Genomic DNA, 24,467 nt, shown 5'->3' on the forward strand with positions numbered 1-24,467 from the left:
GCAACCCAGCATTGTTCGCTCACGTGACGTCACAGTGTCCCTCCCACGCGCGATCTCTTCGTTGTAATCGGAACGTGAAGCTGCTCGTGATTTGGTGGATCTCCTGGGTTTTCACCTTTGTACTTCACCTCCTCACAGCGACGCCTCCCGGCGGATCTTCCCATTCTTTTGGCCGGACGATCCGTCTCGGTCACGACGTTTGTTGTTTCATTGGGAAGGTATATGGTCTCCAAGGTATAACTGTTTGGTTGGGTCATCAAGGACAAGCTCGCTCTGTGGGTCTTGGTTGCTCATAAGGTCTTCAACCAAACCAACAATTTCGTCCCAAGTTGTGGCAAAAGCAGTATTTTCATTTTGTATTTCAGATACAATTTCCTGTGAGAGAAAATAACAATGTATTAATTAAGTGATTTAATTATTAAATGAGTCTATGCTTAAATCAAACTGAAAATAGGAAAATAAAATCTTACCTCAACAGATAAGAGGTTTGAATCCAGTTCATCAACTTGAAGGTTTAGTTCCATACAAGTAGGAGAACTCCAGGGAACTCCAAGCTCAACACAGCACTCCAGTGTCAGTAAAAAATGTTTAAAATGGAGTCTGGGTTGAAGCTTTTATAGAGAAACACTGGTTTCCCTGGGCAACCAGTTTTTTTATACAGAAAGACAGGTTTCCCTGGGCAACCCCAGGCAACCCCGGCAAGCCCCGGCAAGCCTTGAGAGTCAGATGTTAAAATGGAGAAATTTTTTTCAAAATGGAGAATTGTTTGAAAATTGCCTGGGCAAGCCCACACAAGCCTTCGTTGGGGAATTTTTCAAAAACATAATATTCTAGAATTTTCTCGTGAATTATTTGTGAGTCAGAGATTAACTGCAAATGCTGTAAGAGTAGGCGGGGCTTAGAAAAGTGGGCGGAGCTTAGGGAAAGTGGGCGTGGCATGTGGAATACCTCATGAATATGGGCGGGGCTTATGGAAAGTGGGCGTGGCTTATAAACTCCTCATGAAAAGTGGGCGGGGCTTATGAAAAGTGGGCGTGGTTTATGCAAAAAAATAATCTGTGGCTCAGGAGGTGGTTAAACAAGTGCATTAAGAGAAGTTTATCATTTTATCTCTTCTCAACAAAGATATTTAGACCAGCGCCGGATTAAGCCTCGGCTGGCCCTAAGGCACATTTTGAAATTTTAGAGAATGGCCTGAAACATCTCGGGCTCATGGAAATGGACCCCAGACAAAAGATGAACTGATTCAAGAACAAAATATTTAATACAAAAAAGACAAATATTTAATGTGAAAAGAAAATAGTTTATTTAATCCCTCTATACAATTTGCAGTGTATGAATATATGCATAACAAACACGTACAGATTTGGCACTTTACCCCAATGTAGGGATAAACACAATCATAATTATAATGTGATGGATCTATAGAAAGATCCATAGCACTAGACTAGTAGTACTAGTACGATTGCCATTCGCACAGTTAATAACGAAAATTTATGAGTTTATTATAGCCAATAATGCGATATATTACTACACCAATAGGAATTGTATGTAAAAAAAAAAAAATAAAAAGTTGCCTAAATTTTTGTGGCCCGAATTTTTGGCTGGCCCTAAGGCACATGCCTTGTCTGCCTAATGGTTAATCCAGCACTGATTTAGACCAAGAACTAAGTTCTAAAATAATATTTGTGAACATACTCGATGGTGATGAATGAAATCGGAAAATTAATTTATTACCTTAAACAGAACATGATCAAATATTTGTTGGTCACTCTTTGAGTGGAGTAAGAGTCTGAGGGGATAGAGAAAAATCATTCTCCTCTTTTGACCAACTAAGCCTTGATCAAGAAAACTTCCCCTATTAATTTGAATGAGGTTTTTCTGGACCCTGAGACAGTCTCAATTTAACAATTGTTATTTAATTTAACAATTTTGCAGGGATTTCCATTACTATGTACATCGGGCAGACCTGGCGGATGGCGGATGAGCTGGGGAATTTGCTAAGCTTTTAGCTCAGATGTTCGGTTCCTGAGCAAATCACGGCAGATAGCGAGCGTGGCGGATAAGAAGGGGGCGAATAAGCGAGGTAATACTGTGTGTGTATATATATATATATTGTTGTGGTTGACCAAATTCGCAAACCACCAATCAGGTCCCTTAGGTGAGATATCTCGGTAAGTATATGTGTAGTTAGGCCCAAACCCGTTGTCTAGAGGGAATAAATGTCATTCATGAGGGCTGCGACTCTTCAGGATAGCCGTTTTTCTTTTACTATCTTTATTTTGGACCAACCGCCATTATTACCACCACCAACCACGTCTCAACAGCCATCACAACAACAACCACCAACCACAACGCCGCTTCACCACAACCGCCACGACCTTTACCGTCACAACTCGCCACCATCGCATCACCGTCATCTCGCGCTACTCGTGGGCACCGATGCTGGACTCGTGTAGAGCGCGCACCGAGCAGCGTGTTCAAAAGCATCGCGGACTTTCTGAAGAAAAACGGATCAAAAACGACTCACGCCCACTTTTGTTCCGTCCAATCGGTGAGCGAGGGGCGATTTGGCCCCGCCTCCAGGGCGTTGGAGGGCGGTCGCTATATGCAAATTCATGGATCAAAAAGCATTCACGCCCACTTTTCCTCGGGCCAATGGGGAGCCAGCAAGAGAGGTGAAAGGTCGGAGGCAGAGGGTCAAAGATGAAGGAGCGAGGCCACGGGGGATATAAGGGGCCGCGTTCGTCAGTCGAGGAGTTCAGTTCGCAGGAGGAAGAGTTGAGTTGGAAGCGGAGGAAGAGTTGAGTGCAGTTGGGAGTTCGCGGAGTCGGAGTGAAGAGGACGGAGCTGTGGAGAGGCGGCGGCGGCGAAGGCGGACGAGGGGGTGCTCGCGTCGGATTCGGGGAACTGCGGAGAGAAAGGCCGGCAGCGCGACCGAGGTCGTGGTGGAGACGCTCGTCGCGGGACCCGCGATTTTGTGAAATCCTCCTTTCCCCGAGCATCAGCAACCCCCTCCTGTTTCCCCCCGCGCTGAGATAGTGCGACAAAAGGGGGCCCCTTCCCACCCCCTACCAGACACTGTCCGCGAGGCCCGCGGAGTTGAGGCACCACCGCCGCTCCGCGTCTCATCATCAGACGGGTAGGCCCGACACGGTCTCGGCCCCAGGCCCGCCTACCCCCTCATCCTGGAGGGTGGTTCTCTTTTCTTTTGCTTTGGGAATGTGTGTTGTCGGCGCCGTCTGTGAAGTAAAATTGTATAAGTGTTGCCGAGTGCCCGGTAGTCGGATAGATCTGCATTGTCGCATTTGCTTTTTGTCTTCTTCTTTTCCATGTGCTTTTGGTGGAATTGTATATGTGTGCTTTCCGTTCATCGCGAAATAAATGTGCTTTATGTTGAACTGTTTTCCCGCTTCGCTTCGTCATTTCTTTCATTGAATCCTCATCTTGCTTCACGTAAAGGGTTGGTCGTGGGTTAAGTCGCCCGAAAATTAATCGAACCGTCGAGGTCGACGAATAACACCGCTCGGTTATCCCGATAGTACGGAACGGGTCGCTTAAGTGGCCCGTGTCCGAAGTCGACCTGCGGCGAGGTGCGATCGCCCGGTCTACCCTCCGCGTGGGTACTTAGGTAGGTCGAATTTGGCGAGCAACCCTATCCCACGCGGGGGCCGATTGGCACGATTGCGGTGAGACCGGAAGGTCCACCCATGACTGGTTCCCGGCGTTAGTCCGAGAGGGTCACGACTGGATTGTCCGTCCGGTGGGCGACGTGCCGCGATTCGAGTTACGTGGCCATTCGCACGCCGGCGGGCGCGAATCCGCAACAATATATATATATATATATATATATATATATATATATATATATACATATTTATATATGAATAATCGTAACAAGCGTTGTGGATCACTCTGTTGATACCTGATGCTCCATGAGTGGAGTATTTATGTTGAAGAATTTCACGAACGACAGTGAATGAAATGTGACACAAATACTCCATGGGTTCTACCATCTGACATCACGTGTGGTACACAATACTAGTTAGGGTTTATAGTTAGGCTACGATCACTAAAATTGGATGTTTTGGGATGAAAAACAGTTCAGATCTTCAGTGCAAAACTGACATTATAGTAGCGATTCCACACTCCAAGGTGACCACAGAAAGTTATGCGTGCCACTATAAAATGACCAGCATGTCCTGTCCGTTCTATTATTTGTCTGTATTTCTATGCAAACTACACTCATGCATCAATACCAGTCTGATTTATGAGATGAAACCCTCGTTAACCCCCACCGCAAACCCTCCTTCCACAATTCCAGTTTTTCCTCTTCAGAGTTCCCTTCTGTATCCATCTTGTATACCCGTGCATCCTCTTCTGCCCCCCATTCCTCCCTACACCCATTATTTATCCACCTCCCCCTGCCTTGGCCTTCAGCTCAGCTGTTGGTGTTCCCTCCCCTTTGCTGTCGGTACCCCCCTTCTCTGCTGTCGGTATCCCCCCTCTCTCTGCTGTCCGTGTCTCCTCCCTCTCTCTGCTGTCGGTGTACCCCCTCTCTCTACTGTGGTATCCCCCCTGCCTCCCTCTCTCTGCTGTCGGTGCCCCCTCTCTGCTTTCAGTGTCCCCCCTCTCTCTCTGTTGGCAGTGCCCCCCTCCCCTCTCTCTCCCTGCTGTCAGTGCCCCCCTTTCTCTCTGCTTTCGGTGTCCCCCCCCCTTCTCTCTTTATGTTGTGTCCTGATCCGTTCAATGTACAAGTACTGGCTCTTCCACGAGCCTCGACGATGTTTTCAAAGAACAAATCTCTTTGTACCTCTTCCACTGTGTATGATTCACCTGGTTTATGTTGTTTTACCTCGAAGAGTCTCATTCCTGTTTTGTTTATTTCTCAACAGAAAATGTCCTTCCTTGAATGGTTTTCTACATTACTTAGACTTGGACTTTGGCAAAACTCCTATGTGAGGTATTCCTTGTGGTTGGTTTCCCAGCTGTTTTTCTTGGCCAACTTTGTGGATTGGTATCACCAAACTCTACAGGTAAGAACATGGGAATCAATGGGTGGGGGGTTGAGATGGGGGAACCACTGAGCTCTATAATATATTATATTTATGTCAGTGGGATAGGGATAGAAAATACATGTCCTTCCCACTTTTTTTTTTGACCCACTTTTTTGACATTTCGATTGTCCTCTCCACCCCCAATTTTTGACATTTCGATTGTCCTCTCCACCCCCACTTTTTGACATTTTGATTGTCCTCTCCACCCCCACTTTTTTGACATTTCGATTGTCCTCTCCACCCCCATTTTTTTGACATATCGATTGTCCTCTCCACCCCCCACTTTTTTGCTCGAATCCTAATCATTACTATGTAACGGACAAGTCGGTGTGTGTGTGTTTTTTATTTTAATTTTTTACTTTATTTACAAACAATTAAAGAATTACAAATAAATTTCAATAATAATAAATTTCACATGAAATTGTTTTGATTGATCAAATGCTTTTGCATTCCTCATTGTACAAATGCCTTTCTGAGACAAAAACGTTCGTAAAAACCTATTCTATGGTACGGTTTCATGTGAAACGAGAAGGGCACTCGTTGGAGCACATAGCACATAATACCTGATCCATGAGAACATATCGGGCCCAATACATCCCTGAAATATCATGCTATACAGTACGACATCGTTTTCAGCCCATTCTCTCAATGGTGAAGAATCACTCTAAAAAATAAATAATTCTGTTGTCCAGATCCGGATCCAGATCTTCACCAAAATCGAGTCAATTCTTTCTTGTCACACACCCAACCTGTCCACCAAGCTTCATCTGAATCCATCCCCAACTTTTTGAGATATTGTGATATGTATCGGTTTTGCCCGATCTCTTAATGGTGAAGAATCACTTTAAAAATGATAAGACCCAGATTCGGATTCGGATCTTCACCAAAATCTCATCAGTTCGCCCTTGTCACACACCCAACCTGTCCACCAAATTTCATCTGAATGTCCCCCCTGTAACTTTTTGAGATACCCTGCACACAAACAAACAGACAGACAAGCCGGTAGGTGACGAGGGATTCGCGAGGATTGAAGCGCTGGATACGATGCTTTTCATTCTGACCGATCCACCGACAAAGATTCATTGCCAAGACGTATTGGTTCACATACGAATTGTTCCTCTGCCTGGCAAGATTTTTCCTATTGCGTATTTTGCCAACTGGCACTCCTCATAAAAAAAATGACGGTAAATAGACACCTATTTTTGAAGGACTACCATTTGAAAAATAATGTCGGCTTCAGGTTCGGAGGTCAGGGAAGCTGGTCCGATCAGACCCCACAGGAGCCCACCTGTCGACCCTGAAACCTTAATAATATGTTGTGATCCTTTTAAAAAGTGAGAAAGGTGAGCCAAGAAGGGTAATCCCACCATTGGATGGGTGTTCCCAGAGATCATGGCAATAATTGTGGTGATAACAGATTAAAAAAAACAATGTTTCGTGTTTTTTATTTGTTTTTTTTTCTGTGATTTGCAGGGAAGGAGTTTTCTTGAAGGTTTGTTGTTCTTCCTCACAAGTCTCGGTACTTCATGGAGTTTCATTGACAACATTTGGCGAACCAATCCCGAGATGTTTGCCATTCCTTCCAGGAATGAAACATTCTTTAAAAACCTATCTGGAATATGTTTAGCGATCCCCGTAAAGGTGAGGAAAACTTTTGGCAGATTGAATGAGATGGATTTTGTTTTTGAATTTTAAAAAGTGAATCAAATGACACTTTAAGTGGATTTATTTTTTAACAGCGATCTGAAGCTCATCGAGGAGCTTGTGCATGTAATCATAGGCAGGACAAAGACATGGCACATCGATATACTTTTCCACAAATGAAGGACATTGATAGATGTTGGAAAAACATTTATGGTGTCTGGGATTTGAACCTGGGTTCACTGCATCGTGATCAGCCATTGGCTCAGTTGGAAACACGAACAGGTCAATCCTGGATCCATGTCAGCTAAACATTCCTGATGAAAGTAAGAACAGCAGACCCTCCCCATTCATGAGGGTTATGTTCTTGAAAAGTCCCACGTTGACCAAAACCGCAATGAACAAAGTCAAGATCTCATGGAAAACATAGGGTTAGGGGAACCAAGTCGAAAATTTATCGACTTTTGGCCTCAACTACAGTCGTAGAAATGAAATTGTACTTGCTTACAATGATGATGATGATGATGATGATGATGATGATGATGATGATGATGATGATGATGATGATGATGACGATGAGGATGGGCGTTGGAGGTTTTTGAGATGACGTCGCCATCCCTGGCTGATGATCGTCAGGGTCATCAAACTTTGTGAAGAAAGAAGGTGATCTTTATCTGCTTTGCCTTGTGTTGCATGCTCCCATAGACCACTGTATAAGGTCCCATGACAGCGGCCATCTCGCACTTGAATATCAAACACCTCTCCATGAAGACAAACAAAATCTCTCAAGATATGGACCTCATTCTATTTATCACAAGTGTTCTCTTTCAAACTTCTCAACTTTATCTTATTTCCCCCTCATTTCAAAACAAAGAAATATTTTCACTTGAAAAAAATATCACAAACTTATTTTGCCTCTTATTTCCTTCCTTGGTTCATTCTTTATTTCTTCCTTTGTCATTACTTCCCAATTGAACCAACCTTCCTCATTATTTAATTAATGTGTTTGTTGCTTTAAAAGCTTTTACTAATATTTTATAATTTATCACTTGCCTTGAATCACGAAAACCCAACATCATCTTCATCTTCAGAACAACCCACATGTTCCTCTTCAAAACAATTTACTGACACAAATACCCCACAATTAAAAGACTCGCAAAAGTATCAATATCACGTGATATCAAACTAAATCACGAGATTACAGTCCGTGCGGCACGATATTGAAAGGGCAACTGAGTTTGTGATTGAGCGCAGTGTGGGGCTGTGAGGTGAGAATGAGTTGCGGGGTTGTGTATTCTTCCGCGTCAGACCATAATGGAGCGAGGGACCCATTCCACGATCCGCACATTTCATCATGTTGGCAATAACGCGAAAACGTGATGCGGAAACCTGTGTTTGGGGTGGGCCTGCTGTACTGTAACTTATCAGAGGAGCGCCTTACCACTGTTCCTCATCAGTGATCACGTACAATTACAGTGTTTAATGGGAAACTACATCAAAAATGGATTGATTATTGCACTGAGCTGAAGAAACAGCAAAGAGTTGGAAAGAGGTTTTTCTGTGTTTGTTTAACCCTCTGAACCCAAGAGGCCATTTTACCAGCCGCCATTCAATCCTCCAGATACCCGAGTGGCTGTTTTACCAGCCGTGATTCAAATCTCCATCAACCCCAGTGGCCTGTTCACCAGCCGCGATTTAATCCTCCATAAACCCGAGTGGCTAGTTTAGCAGCCACTATTCAATCCTCCATATACCCAAGTGGCAGTTTACCTCCCACTATTCAATCCTCCATAAACCCGAGTGGCTAGTTTAGCAGCCGCTATTCAATCCTCCATATACTCAAGTGGCCAGTTTACCTCCCACTATTCAATCATCCATATACCCAAGTGGCAGTTTACCACCCACTATTCAATCCTCCATATACCCAAGTGGCCAGTTTACCTCCCACTATTCAATCCTCCATATATCCAAGTGGCCAGTTTACCTCCCACTATTCAATCCTCCATCTACCCAAGTGGCCAGTTTACCACCCACTATTCAATCCTCCATATACCCAAGTGGCCAGTTTGCCACCCACTATTCACTCCTCCATATACCCAAGTGGCCAGTTTACCTCCCACTATTCAATCCTCCATCTACCCAAGTGGCCAGTTTACCACCCACTATTCAATCCTCCATATACCCAAGTGGCCAGTTTACCTCCCACTATTCAATCCTCCATATACCCAAGTGGCCAGTTTACCTCCCACTATTCAATCCTCCATATACCCAAGTGGCCAGTTTACCTCCCACTATTCAATCCTCCATATACCCAAGTGGCCAGTTTGCCACCCACTATTCACTCCTCCATATACCCTAGTGGCAGTTTACCTCCTACTATTCAATCCTCCGTATACCCAAGTGGCAGTTTACCACCCACTATTCAATCCTCCATGTACCCAAGTGGCCAGTTTACCACCCACTATTCAATCCTCCATATTCCCAAGTGTCCAGTTTACCACCCACTATTCACTCCTCCATATACCCAAGTGACCAGGTTACCACCCACTATTCAATCCTCCATAGATCCAAGCTTCCAGTTTGCCACCCTCTATTCAATCCCCCATATACCCAAGTGGCAGTTTACCACCCACTATTCAATCCTCCATATACCCAAGTGGCCAGTTTACCTCCCACTATTCAATCCTCCATATACCCAAGTGTCCAGTTTACCTCCCACTATTCAATCCTCCATGTACCCAAGTGTCCAGTTTACCTCCCACTATTCAATCCTCCATATACCCCAGTAGCCAGTTTACCTCCCACTATTCAATCCTCCATATACCCAAGTGGCCAGGTTACCACCCACTATTCAATCCTCCATCGACCCAAGCTTCCAGTTTCCCACCGTCTATTCAATCCTCCAGACACGAGTGGCCAGTTTACCACCCACTATTCAATCCTCCATATACCCAAGTGGCCAGGTTACCACCCACTATTCAATCCTCCATCGACCCAAGCTTCCAGTTTACCTCCCACTATTCAATCCTCCATATACCCAAGTGGCCAGGTTACCACCCACTATTCAATCCTCCATATACCCAAGTGGCCAGGTTACCACCCACTATTCAATCCTCCATATACCCAAGTGGCCAGGTTACCTCCCACTATTCAATCCTCCATCGACCCAAGCTTCCAGTTTGCCACCGTCTATTCAATCCTCCAGACACGAGTGGCCAGTTTACCACCCACTATTCAATCCTCCATATACCCAAGTGGCCAGGTTACCACCCACTATTCAATCCTCCATCGACCCAAGCTTCCAGTTTACCACCCACTATTCAATCCTCCATATACCCCAGTCGCCAGTTTACCACCCACTATTCAATCCTCCTTTTCATGAGTGGTGATGTGGATTTTTTTCACCCAACCTCGTAGTGATCGTTATAGAATTGTTGCGTTGTTGTGGAATCATTTCCCTTGTTGGGTTTAACGTGTTGCCGACTCGGTTTTAAATCGTGTTCGTGTTCCCTCGTACATTTCACACAATGAACTTGAGAGCCCCCATTTGTTGCAATATTATTTGGTTCTATTTTATTTGTGCTTACTTTTTTAGTTAATCGTTAAACCAACCCGATTAATTCACTTCTCCAGAATGTGAAAGTACATTACATCAGAGAGTTTTATTATTACTTGGTACTTGGTCAGTCCCAAGGAGTACAAGCCACTGAGATGCTATACATCACAAGTGCTTGCACTAAAACAAGATTACAATTTCTGGTATTTATATGCTTTTCATGGGAGAGTGGTGGGGGCTGTTAACTTTAACTGCACACGTGTCTTCTCGGTGAGAAGCACATGATGTAATTATGGCAAGAGTTTGCTGTTATCAGCCCAGGTCACATTGTATCATAGCAAGACATTCTTTTTATCAACATTTAGGGTAAAAGACTCTTGGTTAAAGGGAAGCATAACTGACAGGCAATTCGACTTATAACATAAAAATTAAATTTATAAAACACCAGCACAATTACAATTTAGAATACATTAATATAATTATTTCTTCCACAGTTCCCCCATTTTTTACTTATCAGGAAAATTTGAATATTTATATTACACATGATTACCATATCCCGTTCCTGAAGGAGAAAAGATATTCGTTACTAAAGTTCAATCAACAATGGCAGTGAGTGCTCAGTCTCAGAAAAGTGAGTGCGTTTCCATTTAATTTATGGCCTGTTCATCAGCATGTGTCACACATTGAAAAACATGCTCCCCACAATCAGAAGATAAACAGGTCAGAGTGTTGATAGAGCATCCAAGGGGAAACACAGTCGAAGCACTCCTTGAGCTGAAGAGAAGGTAGATGTGGGCAAGTACGAGCTTGGGCCTGACACTGGGTTGAAGGAGACCAAAAGGACTCGAGAGGTGAACAGAGATCCAGCCCCAACAGAGCCTGGGGCCTTGCAGCAGCAGTTTGTGCAATCAGGTTTGATTCACCAAGTGAGCTGTGCACGTTGGATGCAGTCGCGGTGGCAGCACGAGCCCCCATTTGCACCATTGAACACATGTGCAGAGGACTCGCCATGTGGACCTCCAGGCCTTCGTCGTGCATTGAAGCAACCACAACAAGTTCATGATGTATTTGCAGAGCAGTAATCGAGAGTGTGGCTGAGGACATTCCTCCAGGCAGGCACCACACAACACCGATGTTAAGACTTTGCTCAACCTTCTCCTCAGTGGGTCTTTTCTTCTTTTTTTCACATTACTCATCTTATCTCCTCAGGAAGGGGGTAGTTTCATGATCACGTGTTGAATGCCCAATCACCCAAATCTAGGTTCTCCCCATTATCCAATCTTTCGGTGGAAGTTCTTTCCAAAGCTTCACTAGACGAAATCGTACAGTGCATGGTTCAACTGCGCTCAACACTCCGAAACAAACAAATTCAAGGTTAACCATCCATTAAACATCATCAATAAACATCATGGGCTCATGTATCTCAACAAGACTGACAAAGATTCTTGCAGAAGCATTCAACTTGCATTATATGTCATATCAATATTTTATCTCTTTCCTTATTATTATTATTATTTTTTTCCCAAAACAACATGCTAAAATATACAGAAATCTCATTTGTATGTACTGTATATACTCAAACATTCATCTCATTTGCTATTTCCATGTAGAAAAAGCAACAGTCTTTTTCATGGTTCCAATTTGCAATCAATAATAATAATAATAAGAATGCTTTATTCTTTGGCCTGATACAAAATGTTAGTAAAAAAAAAAAAAACAACAAACAATGAAAGCTTCGAATTACAAAAAAACCGAGATCGCACGAACATTTCCTTTGCAAGGTAGAAATGTAATTAAAAAAAAAAATCATTTACTGCAATTTAGGGTATCAAGGCCAGGGAACGACAAGGCCGATTTCTGGCCATGGCCGTGCCCTGAAAATATTGTGAGAAGTCTAGAACTGATATTCGCTGCCGAAAAGTTGACACTGAACGGACTTCAAAAACTTGTGAGGGTAAAGCATTCCAAATTGGAATGGTTCGAACTGCAAATAATTTTTTTTAGAATTTCTTTATTCACTTTAATCCATTTCAAGCAATATTCATGATTTTTGCATTGACCTGACCTAGAAGCCATTTCAAAAATAATCTGAAAATGATAAAGAAACTAAACCAAACAGGATTTCATACACAAAAACGAGGTCCCTTACTACTCTTCTATGTTCCAAGGATTCCAATTTCAGTACTTTCAAACGATCTGGATAAGATAATCCAGCCATTCCTAGAATTCTACGTGTGAAGGATCACTGAACACGCTCAATTAAATCAATATCTTTAATTAAGCACAGATTCCACACTTCTGTAGCACACTCCAAAAGTGACCGAACGAAGGTGATGAACATTTTCACTAGAAAGTTTCTATCTCTACAACGGAACACTCTAAAAATTAAAGCAGCCATGATGAATGCCTTTTGTGCTATAATTTTGCAGTGTGCACGTCTTCCCAGAAACAACGTCTTCAACTTGTACAAATTGAGATCTGTTAAGCAAATAATTTCTAACCCAACTGATAATTTTCACATTAAAACCATAGGCAGTCATTTTTTGAATGAGTTTTGTATGACTAACTGAATCAAAAGCTTTTGCTATGTCCAAATAAATAACATCCACAGTATTGTTTTGATCGACAATCTTAGTCCAGTCATCCAAACAGGAGATGAGCTGCGTTATTGTAGAATGCTTCGGTAAGAAACCATGTTGGCACTCCCCAATGATACTATTCTGTTTCAAATGTGTGAAAATATACTGACGAATAATCGATTCTAAAGGCTTACTAGCAACATTCAATAAACTGATAGGACGATAGTTTTCGACGACTGAAATGATGCCTTCATTATGCAAATGAACCAATTTCGCTATTTTCCAATTAGAAGGGAAAATGCCAGAGTGAATAGACAACGAGTAAATTCTAGACAAAGGCTCCGACAACTCAAGTGCTAATTTAACCAAGAAATTCTGAGGAATAGAATCTGGGCCAGATGAAAATTTAGCCCAAAGAGCTTTAATATGTTCAAAAACATTCAGCCTAACACACACAGGCAAAGGAGGAGACCTAATATGATCAGGGTTGATCATATTTACCAGTTTACCATCATCTTCAGTGAAAACCGAAACAAAAAAAACTGTTAAATATTTTCGCTTTTTCACCATAATCTACCACTATATTTCCGTCCGCACCGACCATAGGCGGAATAACCGATCTGTTACTTAACCTTGACATTATATAACTCCAGAATTTGTTAATTTGTTCCGATTTAAGAACTCCATTTTCTTGCATAAAAATATCTTTTAGTTTCAAAAATCCCGCATGCCTCGATGCTGCCTTCCATTCCAGTTTGTGCTTATCTTTTCCCGATTTTTTATACCTAAGATGAGTGCTCCGTTGTCTCTCGTAAGCACTGGAGGTTTTAGAGGACCAATTACAATTTTTTGGATGAACGGGACAGAACGGGACCCATTTGAGGACGAGGAAAATTAAATAATTGTGCAGAATTTCCCACATTTGATCTACATTCACACAGAAAGAGAAGGCTGCTGTCCAGTCAAAAAGGCATAATTCATGAGAAATTTCTGCATAATTAGCATTTTTAAAGTCAGGTATGTTATTCTGACAAACAGATCGCTTATTACTTTGAAACGCAGTTTAAAAAAAAAAATTGCAAAATGATCAGAGATATCATGAAACTGTTCCACTTCACACTGCTGCATAAGAAATAAGTTGTTCACAAAAACTAAATCCAGAATATTTCCAGCTTCATGCGTCGGAACATGAACATGCTGAGTCAAGCCTATCTTAAACATAGCCTCACTAAACATTTCCTCATTTTTGTTTCCTCCTGAGATACCGTCCCACTTTAAACCTGGTAAATTAAAGTCACCACAAAACACAAACGAGGAAAAAGGATCATAATTAGTGCGGATATGATTGATCACGGCATTAATCGAATCGTTCTGTGGAGAAAAAGGAGATCTATAGTAAACACCAAAGATTAACTTTTTTGTCGCCGTATGATCGAGAAATTGTACACCAAAGGGACTCAAAAAATTTGGATTTTTCAACTTTTACCTCAAAATTTGTCTACTACTTTGGAATTAAAACTATAACACCCCCACCATGTCGTTCCCTGCCCTCCTCCTGACTCCTGTCACAACGATCCACAACAAAGTCAATCGAAAACCGACTGAAAAAGCCGCTCGGGATAGTCTCATTTAACCATGATTCAGTGATTAAAAAAACATTTTCAGGAATTTTTGTAGTCAGAAACAGCAAATCGTGCTCTTTTTGCAAAATACTATGAAAGTTAGTAAGGTAAAACGGAATAACATGCTCAGGCCCACCTAGTTTCCCGAGCCGCCCCCACGTCGGGACATAATTTCACCACGACGAATGTAGATGTCGAGCTCTCCGGCATCTTTCCTGGCCTTCAACTCGGTGCGCAGATCGCGGTCGACCTTCCTCTGCTTCGCCGTCTGGTCGGGTCGGACGAACGCGCGGAACTTGCCATTTTTGACCTCCGCATCCCTGGCCATGAGCGAGCTCGCCTCCGTCAGGAACATCTGACGCGCCATGGAGTCGCTAAACACCACCTTCATGATCCGATCCTTGCGGTCACAAATATGAAACTTCTCTCACGTAGGGGCCCGTGCTTCAGAAATTCATACCAAAGAGTGTAAGAGAGGGGAAATGATGGAGCCAATGCAGAACAACCACCATGGTCCCGTTCCCAAACGGAAGTGACGTCGGACCTCACCAACGTTTGGTTGTCTCAGTAATTCTTTTCACTATAAATATTCCATCATCGATACAAAAATATAAAAGTAAACTACTTCTTTCAGGTACCGAATCCAAAGCAATTCAATTTTGCCCAGTTACCATTTTAACATTCATATCTGCAAAACAAATTTGTAATCTCTAAACAAAAGTTCATATCAATTTTAACCAAGAGAAACATGATGGTTCGTTCTCAATGAGTTCTTTTTTATGAGCTTCGTCTGAAAGTAACTAACACAGTTGCTGCACAACCCCCATTTGCTTACTGTTCCCCATGTTTATGCATGTGACAACAAACCCAGTTATGCAAACATTATCATGAGTATCACTTGTTGGTCCTTTTGACCATAAGATTATCCCCATCACGACCATTACAGGTCAAAAAAAAACAAAACAGTGTGCAAACCCCCCAGGATGGGAGTTCCACTCCACTCAGCCATCCTGACATTGAGTTGCCGAGCTACAGATCACACCTTGGCTGCAGAGCGTCCATTTCGAAAGGAACTTTGACAACATTGTTGCAAAATTTCTCCAAACAGTTTAAATGACACCAAAATGCTAACGTTGCTTAATTAACTTGATGAGCATCCATTTCTTTCATGTTGAAATGGAACTAAAATATCTCAAAAATAATGTTTAACCAATCTCCATCTCACTTCAGAATTCATCAATATTTAAATCTCTGACATTGTCCATCTATCCACTTCTCTCTCACCAAAACAGCAATATGCTGCAATATAACCAACTTCACATACACGAACGATCTATCACTTCCTCTGACCTTCTCAATTACGAATCCATTTCCTTTATCAAAACAAATAAATACAGTTTAAAACAGTTGTACAAAAATTGTCAAATCATTTGTCAAATTTGTCATCAGGCGAATATCATTTAAATTGCAGCTCAAACACTCCGTCCACACATGTAGCGAGAACCTTCCCAAACTTTATCACAGTCTTGGGGGAGGCATCTTAAACTTCAGACGAGTAAAACATCCAATCTTTCTTAAACAGCTTTTCGGTCTAAACAATAAAATATTTTCTTTTAAAATCAATAAATCGAAAATAAAATCTTTAGCGTCTATCCAATTAAATCTTATTAATTTACCTGCGTGAATCGATCAAATGGTTACACTGGGCTGTTTGCCATTTCCTTCCCAGCACTCGTTCAGGCAACTTTAACATTTACAGACGAATAAAAACTGCACGCCGAGTTCAACGTCCTTCCGAGGGCATCCTCTGTTATCTATGAATCGCCCCACGTGCTAAACATCATCAAATCAATTTTAAAATCATTCCAAATCAATCACATTTCTATATCATTTTAAAGTACAAATCAAATCGAATTTCAGAAACGTTTCTCCACCTTCATGGCCAACGGGCATGCGCACTTCGACACAACAGCCCCCACCCTCCTGAATCTGCATATGAATCGAATTTCACAGCTAAAACTCAAACGCAGACTCAGTAAGAGAGAACATGCCACCCCAAACAGATCCAGTGGAGAAGGCACAGTGCAGCTCGCGACCTTCGTGTTATAAACACAAAGCCAAAAATGCATACAAAGTTATCAAACAGTAAGAAAATCCGAGCCTTAATCCATTTGTCTCCCACAGCTTAACTCAGCACAAGTCCCTCCCCAGACTGTCTTGCCGAGGTGGTTTTAATTATTTCATACACAGGTGGAGTCCAATTAGCTCGGTGTGTGATTTTGAAGGTGATTGGTTACACCTGAGGTAACTTACAATTGCTATTATAAGGGGGATGGACACTTATCCAACCAAGATATTCTCGTTTTGTATTTTTTATTAATTTTTTAAAATTTGTATAATTTGTTTTTCACTCGGAAGTTGTGCTTACGATGTGTTAATGAAGGTGAAAAAAGTCTGAATTAATGCAATTTAATTCCAGGCTATAAGGCAACAAAAGGTGAAAAATTTGAAAGGGGGTGTGGACTTTCTATCGGCACTGGATATTGATTGACTCGGCTCTAATTCTTGTTTTTAGCAGCGTCTCGCGTAGCGAACGCTCGGCATTCCTCCTTCTCCTTCTCCTTCTCCTTCTCCTTCTTCTTCTTCTGAACACAAAACCTTTACATTCAGACTCAGCTCTTTTATATACAGGATCCGGATCTCCTTAAATACTAAGCACTTGCACACATCCTCGCATTGAGGGTGCATTTTGAGAGCGTCTATCATGAACTTTCAAATATATTCGGACATTTGCTTTAAAGTTTCGAAAAGTTCACGTTACTATTGAAAGATTATTCCATTTAAAGCATTGTAAATTCGTAAATACATTATTTATTTCGTAAATACGTAAATACACTATGACGGGTCTCGCTATTGGCTTAATCAAGGTACGTGATGAAATATCGGAAGTTGTTGTTTTTTTTGTTTTGTTTTTTTTTAGCCGAGAAAACCTTTAGGACGCTGCTCTTGGACACATTTGTCCTTGTTTATGCTTTGTCTACACAGGAGAAAAGCTTGTACGAATGGTTTCACACGGAAGCGTCAGCTGGTTATGAAGCAAACTCCACCAAATGGATTTTGATCAGTTACTTCCTTGTTTCCATCATGGTGGTGCTGGTGATATTGGTCATCGTGCTGCTGGTTATCCCTTTGCTGCTCTGGTTTTGGAAAAAGTTTCAAAGGAGACTTCTGGTAAGACATCATGATGAATGGCTACTATAAGTGTATTTCACAAAACATTCCCAATGCAATGAGATATTTTGTTTTTTGTTTTTTCGCAGCAACGCTCAATATTTCGACAAATGTATTCCAAAGGAAGAAAGATTGTATATTTTCTGATTGCTGCATGGACGACAATCTCAGTTGTCATCCCAAGGGTTTTCACATTTCTGCCTGAAATGGAACCAGCCGTCCTTAAGTGGATTTTCAGTTACCTTAAGATTCCACTAAAAGAGGTAAGCGACACATTAGGCAGAATCCATTTGATGAATTTTGTCATAAAACAAAATACATGCGCACACATAAACCTGTTAGATGTTTACATTAAATCCTTTTCACACACATACAACTTGTGACCATGACTTTTTTTCAAGCGCATTGCAACATATACCTTGAGGGGCTGGTAGGATGGCCTCGTGGTGTGTGTACACTTCTGGGTGTGTGTACACACAGCTTTGAATTTTTTTTAATCCCGATCCAACTATAAACGATCATCCTCATGTTTTACAAGCAGAATTCGTATTAGTCTCTCTCTCTCTCTCTCTCTCTCTCTCTCTCTCTCTCTCTCTCTCTCTCTCTCTCTCTCTCTCTCTCTCTCTCTCTCTTTCTCTTTCTCTTTCTCTTTCTCTTTCTCTTTCTCTTTCTCTTTCTCTTTCTCTTTCTCTTTCTCTTTCTCTTTCTCTTTCTCTTTCTCTTTCTCTTTCTCTTTCTCTTTCTCTTTCTCTTTCTCTCTCTGTATCTCTCCCCCCTCAACTCTCTCTATCCCCCTCCCTCTCCCCCCTTCCCCTCTCTCTTCTACCCCCCTCTCTCTCTTCTCCCCCTTCCACCCTCTCCCTCTGTCTTCCCGGCTTCCTATCTCTCTCCCCCCTTCTTCCAGTTTCTCTCTTTTTCTCTCTCTCCCCCGCCTTGCCCTCTCCTTCTCCCCCATCATTTTCTCACACCCTCCCTCAGCATTCCCCTCAGTGAAGCGACGAGTGGTATTTGCTCTTGTGTCTGTATATGTTTAAGTTTATGTACATATACTGAAACGCAAAATAAACTTACCACCTTTTAAACCTTCAAATATCAACAATAACACTGCGTGTAGTAAATGTGTGAACTTATTTATTAACAATAGTGTCCTCACTGTCAGACAAAACGGTCATGGATGGTCACTTGAACCTTCAATGGTCACTTCATAGCACAGCTGTTGAACAGCTGTTTTGATTGTCAGTAATTAGCCAAGGGGTACGGGATGATTTTAATGAGCTGCACGTGATGTCTTGATATTGGCTTTAAAAAGTCCAGTGCAAAATGGGCATTTCAATCAACATGCCACGATTGTCAAGGGATCAACGGCAGTGTGCCTTGGGCATACTGCAAGGCGGATTGAGCTACCGTGAGGTGGCACGTCACCTTGGCTGTTCACACCAGACGATATTGGCCCTGGTGGACAGAGACACCCTCTACAACTCTGCAGATGAAAAATTTGAAAGGGGGTGTAAACTTTCTATCAGCACTGTATATTGATTCGGCTCTAATTCTTGTTTTTTATGCCTTGTCTACACAGGAGAAAACCTTGTTTAAATGGTTTCACAGGAAAGCACGAGCTGGTTATCCATCAAACTTCACCAAATTGATTTTAATCAGTTACTTCATCATGTTGATACTGATGATCCCTTTGCTGCTCTGGTGTTGGGAAAAGTTTCAAAGGAGAGGTCTGGTAAGACATCATGATGAATGGTTATGATAAGTGTATTTCACTAAACATTCCCGATGCAGTGAGATATGTGCGATAGAAATCAGGATTTAGTCCAATGTAAAGGCCCAGTCACACCTTGACGTTTCAGCCAGCTAATGCCGATTTTTGAAAACTTTGTCTAAAACGCTGGCACACGTCGAATACGTTATGGGTAAGTTTTGGAAACATTGAGAGCATGCTGAAAAATACTACCATACGTCGTAGTACGCTGGCTTTCATCGTTGTACTTTGGGGTTGTCCTCAAATTTTAGCATGCTTAAAATTTTACGACTTATGCCAGCATATGACTCACACGTTCCGCTACGCTGGCCATAAGTTGTAGGCACGTTACGCGATCGTTGACACACGTCGACACACATTACTTGAAAGTTAATCATAAGTCGAAACACGTCGTGGTAATGTTTAGCGCACCCGAAACTTATTTCTAACCTATGAGTAACGTGCTGCAGGCACGTTACGCGATCGTTGACACACGTCCACACACGTTACTTGTAAGTTACTCATAAGTCGAAACACGTCAAGGTAATGGTTAGCGTCAGTGTTCCAGACTCCCTGGTTTTTTTTTTTCTTTTCTTCGGTATGACGGTGAGGTTGACACTTCGATTTGTGGTGGTGAACATGTGGTGGTGAAGAAGCTGCACACTTGTCAATTTAGTTAAAACAATTTGTCAGGCATTGGCTAGTTTATGAAAACAACGAGTCAGACATTGGCTAGTTTATGAAAACAACCAGTCAGACATTGGCTAGTTTATTAAAACAACTAGTCAGACATTGGCTAATTTATTAAAACAACAAGTCAGACATTTACAAACACAGCACTGAACTTATCAACAGATTAAAACGAGTCAGACGTTTACAAACACAACACTGAACTTATCAATAGATTAAAACAACCTGTCAGACATTCACTCATTCAGCACTGAACTTGTTAATTTGGTTAAAACGAGTCAGATGTTTACGAACACAGCACTGAACTTATGAATAGATTAAAACAACTCGTCAGACATTCACTAAAACAGCACTGAATTTGTCAATAGATTAAAACAACGAGTCAGAAGTTCACTCATAGTTTTTTTTTAAACAATATGGCTGCTGAATCACGTGACCGATGACGCTAAATCTCTGAAAATGTAGGCACAGATCTGGTAGACACCATAAATCAGCAGTTCCTTTGGGGGACAGGGTGTGATGTCAAGCAGTGAATGCATTAAATCATTTACCTCAACGAAGCTGGTTCATTTTGGCACATTTCTAAATTTTTTCTTCACCAAACATAATTCTCCAAACAGTGAAAAAGATAAGTTTTATATTTTGGAAATTTCACATTTTCTTGTGTATGTGGAGAAGGAGGGAACAGAGCCTTGCTTGATTGAAGTAAATCGGTATATCGGATTAGTTATATGACTCGTCAGAGTAGATCGTGGGAAATTGTTTTATATAATGCATGAAATTGCTCCAAGCTCCTCATTTGAAAACTATTCGCACTTACAAAAGAAAAAAAAATTATCATTAAGAAATCATTGTGACCTGTTCCGAGTCAGGGCATGGTTGAGGAAGTGAAAAAACATGGCGGCTTCAGATCCCAGCAAGGTGACCCAGGAGAGGGCTTAAGACTCCAAAGAGCGAGGTGGCCGAGGATGCACCAGAAAAGGATATAATTAAATAATACCGTTAATTATCCTCAAAAGGGGTGTTTTAATTAACCCAAACAACCAATTTTCACTCTTGAACTTTCTTGGAATTTTCATAGCAATGCAAAGTTTCAGGTTGCTCGGTTTTACGGTTTTGGAGTAACAAAGGAGACACACGGAGACACACACACACACACACACACACACACACACACACACACACACGCACGCACGCACGCACGCGCGGGGGCGGGGGGGGGGAGAGACAGAGAGAGACAGAGACAGAGACAGAGACAGAGACAGAGACAGAGAGAGAGAGAGAGAGAGAGAGAGAGAGAGAGAGAGAGAGAGAGAGAGAGAGAGAGAGAGAGAGAGAGAGAGAGAGAGAGAGAGAGAGAGAGAGATTGAATTGTTTGAAAAACAAAAGCTGTGTTTGGTTATTTATTTATTTTTTGTTTTGTGATTTTTGCAGCACCACTCAAGACTTTTCAAAATAGTTTCCACAGGAACAGATATTCTATATCTCCTGCCTAAGGCATGGACCTTCATCTCATACGTCATCACCTGGTTGTGTCCATTTGTACCTAAACCAGACCCAACCTTCTCTGAGTGGGTGTTGAGTTATTTTTGGATTCCACTGAACGAGGTAAGGAACACATTCGACAGATTATATTTTATGAATTTTGTCATAAAACAAAAAAATACATGCGCACCTGTGATATAAACCTGTTAGATGTATACATTAAAACCTTAGTAGCCAGCTTATACATCTCTTCTAAAAGGTGCGATATTCTCAAAGGTGCGATATTCTAAAAGGTGCTATATTCTAAAAGGTGCTATATTCTAAAAGGTGCTGTATTCTAAAAGGTGCTGTATTCTAAAAGGTGCTATATTCTAAAAGGTGCTATATTCTAAAAGGTGCGATATTCTAAAAGGTGCGATATTCTAAAAGGTGCTATATTCTAAAAGGTGCTATATTCTAAAAGGTGCTATATTCTAAAAGGTGCTATATTCTAAAAGGTGCTATATTCTAAAAGGTGCTATATTCTAAAAGGTGCTATATTCTAAAAGGTGCTATATTCTAAAAGGTGCGATATTCTAAAAGGTGCTATATTCTAAAAGGTGCTATATTCTAAAAGGTGCCACATTCATGGTAAAATGATTCTGAAACTATGGGAAAATTATTGATTTTTTCAACATTTTCAAAAACGATTTTGACTAATTAATTAATTAATTAATTTGAAACGATGATTAGCCGATGAACTGATTAATCCTAAATGTGCCTGGTCCTGCATTCTGTCCATGATGTAGTTATAAAGAGAAACGTATTCGGCTTAAACTCCATTTCAAGTGCATTGCCGGTGGCAGGACATGGTGTGTCTGTGTTTGTTTTTGTTTTTTCTGTGTTGCAGAAATGCACTTTATCCCTGAAATGTTGTTGTGCAAGATCATTCTTGGAGTCCACATCGCACCGTATTCATTCAACCCGGAGATTCATCCAAACATGGTGTTTTTCCCTCTTGAAGAAAGTGGCCAGCAACATTGACTGGGTATGGAGTTTCTTTTGGACTTTCCATTGAGTTTAAAAACACTGATATTATGATTTTGTTTTGGTAACAGGATGATGAATGAAAAGGTTTTGAGAATAAGCAGGAAATCTAAAGTATCCCAATAATTAGTTTCAACAATGATAACCAAGGCCTTCACTGGGCTTTACAAGGAGTGGTGGTGGTGGTGGGGTGGGGAGGGTTGTTGTCAGGGAAAGTGTCAGAAAGGGGGGGAGAATGAGATTGAAGCCATGAATGCGTTGGCTCCAAAGGTGGGCAAAAAGAGAAACAAATGAGTGGAAGTTCCGGGGGTTTTTTTTGGATTTTTGTTTCCGGGTTTTTTTTCCGTTTTTTTTTTTCTGGGTTTCCGGGGGGTTTTTTTCCTTGCGACCTTTAAAATCTTTATTTTATTTCAATTTAAATATATATTTGAACACTGTTGAACACAAATCCCCTTTTTTCCACTTTCAAACCCCTATTTTGCACGACTTGGAAATGTTAAATAAGGTGGTGTATAAATAAATAAAACTATTCTTCCATTGGGACCAGACTCTGTGCAGTGTTCAGGTCAGGTATGGGAGCATGTGCCAGAACAGCGCGTCGCTGCGTCCACTTTCCGCCGGTACTCCAGGGGCCTCCGTCTGGCCATCCCCCAGGCAGATGCCAGGCCCATCCCCATCTCCTTGAGATGATGGTCAACCTGCTGCATCCATGAGGCACGTGGTCGGCCCACTGGCCTCCTCCACTCATGAGACTCCCTCGCTGAGAGAATCTGGTGAGCAGGATCAGCGTCAGGAAAACGAGCCACATGTCCATACAGCCGCAACTGACGCTCACGGACTATGCAGGTAACAAATCTCATCCGAGTCTCTCTCAGCAACCGCTCGTTGGCCACAAAATCCGACCAGCGATAGCCAAGGATTCTCCGAAGAGACCTGGTACAAAAGGAATTAAGTCTCTGTCTCAGATCCTTGGTCAGAGTCCAAGTCTCGCACCCATAGAGCAAGACTGGAAGTACCAAGGACCTGAAGACTCGGACTTTCGTCCTCCCGCACAGGTACCGGCAGCGCCACACCCCATGATCCAGTGAATCCATGACTCCCCAGGCCCGACCCAGACGTCTATTGACCTCTGACTCGCAGCCAGCAGAGACATGAATATCACTGCCAAGGTAAGTGAATCTCTCCACGACCTCAACATTCTCACCACAAACAGACACAGACAGGACAGCAGCATCCAAGATGTCACCGAAAGCCTGGATCTTAGTTTTGACCCAAGAAACCCTTAATCCCAACGGCTCCGACTCCTCATTCAGCACCTCGAGGGCCCCCAAGAGGATGTCTAAAGTCTCCGCAAAGATGACTGCATCATCTGCAAAATCAAGGTCCGAGATCGTGACATTGCCAAACGATGCACCGCAACTTGATCTCTCAGACATACTCCCTAAAATCCAGTCCAGACAAGTGCTGAAAAGTGTGGGGGCAAGTACACACCCTTGACGAACTCCAGTAACAACTGGAAATAAGTCAGAGATGGTACCACCACACTTCACAGCACTCTCAGTACCAGATTAGAGTTCAGACATCAGATCGATCAGTTTTGGTGGCACCCCACGAAGACCAAGAATCCTCCAGAGGACATCCCGATTCAATGAATCGAACGCTTTACAGAGATCAACATAGGCTGCAAGCAGCCCCTGCCGAAACTCTCGTCTGCGTTCGGTGAGGACACGAAGTGCAAGGATACGGTCAATCGTTAACCTCTTTTGGTGTAAAGCCTGACTGCTCTGGACGCTGGTGCTCAAGCAGATGGTGGCGAACCCTATCGAGAATTAT

The 24,467-nt window shown here is 42.2% G+C and overlaps 2 protein-coding genes across 2 annotated transcripts in view; both read left to right on the forward strand.

The window, feature by feature from the left end:
• LOC147011206 (uncharacterized) overlaps window positions 1-24,467 on the forward strand; it is a 484,760-nt gene that overhangs the window by 226,629 nt on the left and 233,664 nt on the right. The gene's annotated exons all lie outside the window — the stretch shown is intronic.
• Window positions 1-24,467, forward strand: part of LOC147011208 (uncharacterized) — a 29,461-nt gene that overhangs the window by 639 nt on the left and 4,355 nt on the right. Inside the window, exons 2-8 of the mRNA XM_085859237.1 lie at window positions 4,896-5,036; window positions 6,531-6,698; window positions 17,501-17,686; window positions 17,776-17,949; window positions 19,263-19,415; window positions 21,558-21,731; window positions 22,498-22,635. Of these exons, the coding sequence (XP_085715363.1) occupies window positions 4,899-5,036; window positions 6,531-6,698; window positions 17,501-17,686; window positions 17,776-17,949; window positions 19,263-19,415; window positions 21,558-21,731; window positions 22,498-22,635 (1,131 nt within the window). The 5' untranslated portion in view covers window positions 4,896-4,898. The remainder of the gene's footprint in view (window positions 1-4,895; window positions 5,037-6,530; window positions 6,699-17,500; window positions 17,687-17,775; window positions 17,950-19,262; window positions 19,416-21,557; window positions 21,732-22,497; window positions 22,636-24,467) is intronic.

This window comes from Eptatretus burgeri, chromosome 16 (assembly GCF_056783735.1).
Source record: "Eptatretus burgeri isolate ZD-2024b chromosome 16, Ebu_testis_v1, whole genome shotgun sequence".
NCBI classification, from domain to species: domain Eukaryota; kingdom Metazoa; phylum Chordata; class Myxini; order Myxiniformes; family Myxinidae; genus Eptatretus; species Eptatretus burgeri.